At 34.8% G+C, this 8,913-nt stretch overlaps 1 protein-coding gene and 1 long non-coding RNA gene across 9 annotated transcripts; both read left to right on the forward strand.

The window, feature by feature from the left end:
• The first annotated feature begins 1,020 nt into the window (after positions 1-1,020).
• On the forward strand, positions 1,021-2,001 carry LOC110931200. Its single transcript, XM_022174605.1, has one exon. It carries the CDS (start codon positions 1,021-1,023, stop codon positions 1,999-2,001), a length of 981 nt encoding a protein of 326 aa, XP_022030297.1.
• Positions 2,002-3,886: 1,885 nt separating this feature from the next.
• On the forward strand, positions 3,887-7,725 carry LOC110928622. 8 transcript variants are annotated; one of them, XR_004888228.1, is made up of 7 exons: positions 3,887-4,232; positions 4,431-4,627; positions 5,171-5,265; positions 6,064-6,136; positions 6,393-6,518; positions 7,326-7,460; positions 7,542-7,725. It is a non-coding gene; the product is annotated as an uncharacterized LOC110928622 (long non-coding RNA). The 8 variants fall into 8 exon arrangements; XR_002586514.2 differs by having other exon boundaries at positions 3,888-4,232; positions 4,460-4,627; XR_004888226.1 differs by having other exon boundaries at positions 3,888-4,232; positions 4,486-4,627; positions 6,393-6,610.
• The last annotated feature ends 1,188 nt before the right edge of the window (positions 7,726-8,913 follow it).

Below are 8,913 nucleotides of genomic sequence, written 5' to 3' on the forward strand. Positions count from 1 at the left end.
ATCACACAAGAACAACAACACTACTCTTATAAGCAATATCGACAGGTATTACTCTCATTCTTCAGCATTTTGCTCTATGTTTCATCGATTCTTATTATTTTATCTCCAGATTTTCATGGTATTGATATATGAGCTGTACCGATGCCAACGCTGCAACGCATATGTTTTATAATTATTGGTGATGTTTATGTTGAATTTTGAATGTGCTGTTAGTTATGGATTAGTATCTCTTGACATCTATAATGTTGTTTGATTGATGCATTATTGGTGATGCTTTTGTTTTGTGTTGAGTTAATCAGATTATGGATGCGGATGTAGATTTAATTGATTCTGATTAGTTACTTTGAGATTTCGATGCGAATGATATTTAGCGGCCATTTTGAAACAATTTATTAGTTATCTACTTATCTGTATTAGAATCTCTTGATTATGTATTATGGCGGTTGATCGATAGTTGCATCTTGTTTTGTTATAAAATTCAGTGATTTGCTTGATCATTAGCGTAGGATTAGATATATAATATTCTGCTTGCATGCACCGATTTAGGTAAAGTTATGATACTTTACTTTAGTTTAATACAGTAAGTTTTGATTAATCATACAAAAATCTAATACTTGCATTGATTTTATTGATTTTGATTAGTTTCTTCTGAGATTTCGATTATGTTCTTTGTCCAGTTCTGTATTTGAAATTTGCCTATATACATCGCCTGTGTTCTGATGATGTTTAATGGCCGTTTTTTAAAGTATTTAAACGGTCTATTAGTTATCCGTAGGAGCATCTCTTAATATACAATGTCGATTGATTGTTGTTAAGACCTTGGAATTAATACTCGTAATTTGTGTTGTAAGAATTTGCTTGATCATTTTTGTTTGTGTGTTATGATCTAGTTAAAATTAAGATACATTTGTTTGGTAAATTAGGGATTTAATTCCAGTCAGTTTTGATTAATCATACAATAATATGATTTATGAACAGGTTTTAACTACTTTAATTTCGGAAAGAAGACAAAACCATATCATGAAGTATAAGAAAGGAAGTACAGTGGAGGTATTTTGCGACCAATCTTGGCGTTGTGCTCGAATAGTTTCAAGCAATGGACACAACTACACCGTCAGTTACGATGTGTATCCTGGTTTTACTAGCAAAGATGATGTGGAACACATATCTGTAAAATCTATAAGACCTTGCCCTCCTTTGTTAGAAAGTTCAGAATGTTGGGTTCCTGGTGATGTGGCGGAAGTGTTTCACAATCTTTCATGGAAGATGGCAATCGTTTTGAAGGATTTTGGTCTGGACCAGTTTACTGTCAGATTAGTTTTATCATTACAAGAGTTTGAAGTAACAAAATCAGAACTCCGTGTGAGGCAATCGTATCAAAATGGTCAATGGATTGTGACTGGCAAGGTTCCTAGTGATCATAAAGAGGCAAACGGCCCCGAGCTTTTGAAGTATGGTACTCAAGACAACCATCGGTTAATGGAGTCACGTATTGTTTCCTCTAAAACCCAAAAACGAGCTTCACCCTGCTGTGATTCACAAGATGAAACGAATAAAAAACGTGCACGGAAGTTAACAATGTGTGGAAAAGAGGGCAGGCGTGCATTGGTGCAGGGAATATCACCTGAAAAGGTGGATGATGTTGAATCCTCAAGTGGTAGTTGTAGCATTAATAGCTATAAACCGTATCATGGATCTGGCTTTTGTGTTGAAGATCATGAAAGTGATGCAGAGTCTGTTTGTCAGTGTGGATATAATGAAGAAAGTCAAAGTCAAGAAACAGATGAATCAGGTGATAACAAGGCAGTGGAAGATGAAATTCATAGACTGGAGTTGCATGCCTACCGTAACACCATGGTGTCATTACATGCGTCAGGACCCTTAAACTGGGAGAAAGAAACAATGGTGACAAACCTTCGTATATCACTCCATATATCAAATGATGAGCATTTGATTATGTTAAAAAACTTACTTTCTGCTTCTAATAAACAGTCTTATTAGATGATAAGGTAAACCTCAAGTTTGAAACCTTTCATAGTTCATAAACCTGTAAAAAAAGCAGTTGTACATTCACTCCTATATTGTTTTAATGGAACATGTTTATCTTTTTTTTAAACATTAATGTTATATATATAAATCATAATACGACATGACCTATTTGTATATAAACGTTCATATCTATTGTATGGTTAACATGTTTAGTACACACTACAACAAAAATGGCTTTTTAGGACCTTTTCTGTGGGACGCTTGTAAAATAGGGTCCTAAAAAACTATTTAGTAGGACTAATGAACTTTTGGGGTCCTTTTATAATATACTCTACTAATCCGATGTCCTAAAAAACTATTTAATAGGATGGATGATTTTTTGGGGTCCTATTATCATATAATTTAATAGGACACTTAAAATGTAGATCCTAATAAAGTACTTTATAAGACATTTAATTGTTAGTGTCCCATTATGTGGTATTGTATTAGGACACTTGATCATCTGGGGTCCTATTATAACATAACTTAATAGGACACGTTGTAGTTAAGTCATAAATGTTCAGTGTTATAGGACCGTTTCTAGTCGAAGTCATATTAGAACTTAACTTAATAGGACACTTGACCTTGGGTCTTATAACTTTAAAATTTATAGGACGCTTAATCATTATGGTGTTATTATAATACACCGTAATAAGACACTCGATATTGGAGTCATAAAATATTAGTTTTATAGGACGCTTATTCGCTAGAGTTTTATTATAATATAACTTAAAAAGACACTTGACACTTGGGTCTTATAAATTTAACCTTTATAGGACTTTTAATCATTATGATGTTATTATAATACACTGTAATAGGAGACCTGAATATTTGAGTCATAAAATATTAGTTTTATAAGACGCTTATTCGCTAGAGTTCTATTATAACATAACTTAATAGCACACTTGACACTAGGGCCTTATAACTTTAACCTTTATAGGATGCTTAATCATTATGGTGTTATTTTAATATATCGTAATAGGACACTTGATATTTGAGTCGTAAAACATAAGTTTTATAGGACGTTTATTCGCTAGAGTTTTATAATAACACTAGGTTATTGACCCGCTTAATCATGGCCGGTGAGTGGTGGTGATGAGAGGTGGTGGTGAGTGGTGGTGGTGGTGGTGGTGGTGGCCGGCGAGTGGTGGTGGTTGGTAGTGGTGGTGCCAGTGAGTGGTGGTGGTGAGTGGTGGTGGTGAGTGGTGGTGGTTAGTAGTGGTGGTGGCCAGTGAGTGGTGGTGGTGGCCGGTGAATGGTGGTGGTGGCCGGTGAGTGGTGGTGGTGGTGAGTAGTGGTGGTGGCCGGTGGTGATGGCCGGTGGTGGTGGTCGGTGAGTGTTGGTTGTGGTGGTCGGTGATGTTGGTGGTGGTGAGTAATGGTGGTGGCCGGTGAGTAGTGGCCGATGGTGGTGGTGATGAGTAGTGGTGGTGGCCGGTGGTGGTGGCGGCCGGTGAGTGGTGGTGGTGGCCGGTTTCAAATAATAAATAATAAACGAGCCGAGCCCGAGCTTGAAAAACTACTCACGAGCCGAGCTCGAGCTTTAGAAATAAATATCAAAACTAACCGAGCTCGAGCTCTCTGCAAATTAAACGAGACGAGCTCAGGCTTGACTCGACTCGTTAACACCCCTAGTTACATTGATGATGTTTAGCAGCATAAAAAGGTTATGGACAATTTTAATATCGTAACTTTTACGTTATTACGAGCATGACATGTATTGAGCTTTATAAATAGAGGGGGCAATGCTGACCCAAAAACTATTAAATAAGTCATTTTAACCCTTTTAAAAACTACAATGAGTTATTTTGGGTTAAAAAAAAGATTTTTTTTCATACTTCCCCCTAAAAACCACCCTCAATGAAATATTTCATGAATTCATATTCTTTTATTCTTTCTGCGTTTTCTGTATCCACGATCAATCGATTAGCTCCGCTAGGGTTTCACTCCGCTCCGCTCTACCGCCTCTCCATAGGGTTCAATTCCGTTGCTCCACCGCCCCTACGTTAGGGTTCAATTCTTCGTGCTCCACACTGTTTTGATCCGTCAAACATAAATTCTGACATCCACACCGTCACCGTGACCGATCGATTTTGAAAACATCACCGTGATCTCATTTCATCGCGGCTGGATTACGGAATTGATCTCATTGTAGTTCAGTGAATTGATTTGATTAGTTGTATTTGTTTGATTGTTTACTTCAGGTATGATTCATCCATCAAAAAGCTGCTACATATTGCGATTTGTATTTGTTTGATCGATTCTTTATTTTACAGTTGATTACTTTGTTCATCTGATCTGATATCATGTTCGATTGTTTATATATTCTGAAAATTGTGATGTTTTATAATAATATGTTCCTTTGTTTGTGTTTAATAATTGTTTGGGTTTACAAATTGCAGCTATTAACCGTCAATTTACTATAACTCAGGCCTTGTTTGTGGTGTGTGATAATAGATTTTGATTTCTATATTGAAGAAGAATGGCAATCAATGAATGTATCTTTCTGTGATTAATCAGCCTTCTTCACATGCAAGTCCGGAGTTGCTACAAGTTAGATCAGTTACCGTTAGATGCTCCACTGGTTCTGTCTCAATCGGTAAGGTGCTTTAGTTGCTGGTAGTCTTTCAATTTATATATATTATGTTAATGTGTTAAATTGAAGTTGAAGTCTTGTAGTTTTGTTTAGTGTTTCTGTTTCTGGAAGTTTATAATGCATTGTCACTCGTATTTTTTATGATTGTTACTCGTATATTTTATGATTGTTACTCTTTCGTGTAAGAAAAACTAATGAAAAAAAATAACTCGTATATTTTTTATGATTGTTACTCTTATCATTTAATATTTTTTGTTTTGAATTGGATCTTTTTTGTCGTCTATTGTTTGTGAGTTAAGTGTGGAAAGACTGTAACTTTGGTGCACTTGAGAACCAATTTGTTTTTATTTGTTTGAATAGTTTATAGTACCTGGGTAGTTGGTGGGTCTCATTCATGACAAATTTTGTTGTTTCTAGCATATTCATATTCATGAAAAGATTGTTGTCATCAAAACAACTTTCATTGAGCAACATTCTAATTTTAATTCTAATTCTAATTCTAATTCTAATTCTAATTCTAACTATAAACAATTTGAATTGCCATAGGTCAGATTTTAAAATTTCAGCGTTTATAGTGGACGAGCTGATGGCATGCTGCTGCTGCTTTTGGTGATTATATATTTGTGGCGGTCTACGTGGAGGTAACACTAGACCCTGTAGTTTTAAATTAACGTTTTTGTAACCAGATGAGTAATTATAGTCTTGATTGGTTAGTTGATTCTTTTGTAGTTTGGTCATATTTGCAAAACTAAGTTTTAAGTTTTTTATGGCTGCATACAAGCTCATAATCTGAACTAAGAACTTATATCCTATTCACTCCTTGCCGGTGCAAATCAGCCGAGCCGATTTTGATTTTACCCACCCTTTAAACGTATAACATAACCTGAATACATTTAGATGTTAATGGATTGAAACTAAGGATCTGTTAAAGGGTTAAATGGGAACCAGCTAAAGGGTTAGAATGGGTTGTTCTGAAAGGTTATAAAGGGTTAGAATGGCAATGATCGGCAGTCATAAAATGAGCCTGTTGTGATTACTCCGGCCGGAAATAGTAGTAAAACTGGAAACCGAAAACAGCAGCACAGAGAATTTTTTTACTGGTTTTTTGACTTTTAGCGGCGACAAATGTCGTCACTAAAGGTCAAAATGTCGCCGCTAAAAGTGAACAATTATTAGCGACGTCATCTTTAGCGGCGACCAAGGGCTTTTAGCGACGGATCTATAGCGGCGACCTTTTGGCGGCAACAAGTCGCCGCTAAAGCATTTATTCATGATAAGAAGAAAGTTATGGGAGTTAATAACACTTTTAAGAGTGTAGATAAATCAATGTTCGCTTTTATGGCTTAAGGAACATAAATTGAACTTTGACCATATGAGATTACAGTTAGATTCATTACTTATATGCCTAACCATTATTCCAATTCTTGATGGGATTGCAGGCTACGGACCTTATGGTTGCTGCACCAGTTGTATAAATCGTACGAGCTCATCATCTTAGTTAAAATGCTAAAGGTAAATCAATTTATGGCTTCAGTGCTCATATTTTTTTTTATATAACAGTGTTTTACATTCTTTTTCTTTTCAAAGAAAATCATGAACTTGTGCCACTTCCGCGTTCAAGTGAGTCAATAACAAGTCATTTATCAAATGTACAAAATTCATATCAAGATGAGTCAGACAAATAGTAATTTCATATATTATTCTATTAATATGTATTGATATTAATTTCTCTAATTATTTTTTGATTGATTAATAACATTTTAATCAGCCTCAATGACGAGTGTATCACCACCGGACCTCTTAGCATCAAAAAACAAGCACGCCGTAGTTTGATGACAGATTTTAACAAAGACTTCCATGGCCCTCAGGAGTACCATACCAGCGACAAAAAGAGGTTTGCATCTTCCTATGCAGTTAATGCGGAAAAATATCGGTTATCGGTCAAGGACCGATATATGAGATATGGTTTATCGCGGTGAGATATCGGTAATTTCTAATATCATGCATAAATATATATATATATATATATATATATATATATATATATATATATATATATATATATATATATATATATATATAATATATATATTTATATTCATATCTAGAGCCTATATATATACTAGAAGTCTAATAACATGCATAAATATATATATATTTATATATATATAGAAGAGGTGGTAGAAAGTCTAGGTGTGGGAATGAAAGTCTCAAAAGGTGGTAAATACTTTGTCCCACATTGGTGTGGGAACAAAGTGAGTGGGTGTTTATAAGGTAAAACATTTACTACTCCATTGTAGCTTTATGACATGTTTTACCACAAGTCCTACCCGCGCGCGCAAGGGGGGGGGGGGTGCAAAAAATGGGTTTCTGAGCTGGAATTTGGTTGAACTCGTGCGTGCCCGCGTGAGGTCGTTTTTTGCTGCTGTGGAGTGCAGTTTTTTTTGTAAAAAAATGGCCAACGCGATATATCGGCGATACAACCGATTGCAAGATATCGGCGATATTTCGGCGGTGACCACCGATATTATCATTGACCGATATGTGACCTATATCGGAAACCGATATTTTGGTAAGGGGCCGATAACCGAGATATCGCCGAGATTAACTGCATAGGCATCTTCTCACTTACAAGCCCTAGTTATTTCATTTATTGATTATTGTTTTGAATTATTTTTTTATATTGTTTGTGGTTTACAAGTTGAGAGAATTGTGGAGAGACTTTTGCTCTGGTACCTTAAGAACATAAGAATTTAGTTCATACTGAGATCGTTTATTTTCTACAATTCAAGACTGTATTGGTGCATCAATCGCATGACCCTATCCATTCATCTCGGTATGTATTTGTTAAACTTGTGATACAAATAATTTTAATATCATGGAATTTAATACTTATACATAGATGGCTTATTTGTAGGTAGTCGATGAGGATTGAGGACGCATGATGACTCAAGAATTTATGCTTCTTATTTCTTTAATTGCTCTTAATTTTTTTGTTAAATGTTAAGACTTTATGTTAGACAATGTTATAAATAATTTATGGTTAGTGTTTTTGTTATGAACATGCTTATTTGAAATATAATGAAGTTTTATTTATTTCATTACTTAATGTTATACAATAACTATTAGAATGTTATATGTTGATGGTCTGTTTATAAAATTGGTTTTATAATCTTATTTGGGATATTAGGATCATTTTCTTGATATTAAATTAGCTATAACTTTACATTATAGGGGTTCTATAAATTAATTTTTAAGGATGCTTTTATCTGTATCAAAAGATTAAAAGTAGGTAATCAAATATTAAAACATTGTAAATATGTTCTTTTTAGGACGTTATTTAAGTTGTTTATAGACATATTATGCGACCATAAAGTTGGTTTCATAATCTTATTTGGTATATTAGGACCCTTTTCCTGGTACTAAATTAGTTATAATGTTACACCATAAGGGTCCTATCAATTAATTTCTAAGGACGCTTGTAAGTGTATCAAAAGATTAAAAGTATGTAAGCACGTGTTAGAACATCGTAAAAGTGTCCTAATATGTTTTTATTAGGACACTATTTCGGTTGTTCAAAGACATTACGCGACCATAAAATTGGTTTCATAATTTTATTTGAGATGTTAGGACGCTTTTTTAGTTCCGGTACTTATTAGGACCCCTTTACATGAAACGCTTTTACCGTTGGTCCTATTAAATGAAAGGTCCTATAAAATAGCATTTTAGGACGCTTTTGCGCGTACTAAAAACCCAGTTTTCTTGTAGTGACATAACACGACTTTACCCGAATTTAGCATTTAAATTGTCTTTTTTGTTTCACCACTTGACATGTTTGTATCATTTTCTTTTTGAATGGTAACACTTACAAACTCCTCCTAAATTACACCAACTAAATCATAATATACTCCTCTACCAAGTGAGGTAGCCCCACATTGACGTTCGTATCATTTACGTGAATATTTGAGGGCATATGTAATATAATAGCATTGTATTTTACTTGTGTATCGATATATGGCACATGTACTATTTCCTGCTTAAAGTTGTTAAAGTTTATTTCGTGTTAAATCTAATATATTAGAGACCATATCGAAACCAAAAAGTAACAGGTCCGACCTTTGACCCCGTAAGGCGACCGGGTCGACCCCGGTCCGGTTTTGAAAACATTGCTACAATGCCAACATTCCCACTACACTCATTTATGAAAAACGCCTCATAATACCCATTTGCTGACTGGGATAACACATGTCGCCCAATGCTCATAGGTGAGAGCATTATTCATGCTCTCC

Source organism: Helianthus annuus, chromosome 3, assembly GCF_002127325.2.
Source record: "Helianthus annuus cultivar XRQ/B chromosome 3, HanXRQr2.0-SUNRISE, whole genome shotgun sequence".
NCBI lineage: Eukaryota > Viridiplantae > Streptophyta > Magnoliopsida > Asterales > Asteraceae > Helianthus > Helianthus annuus.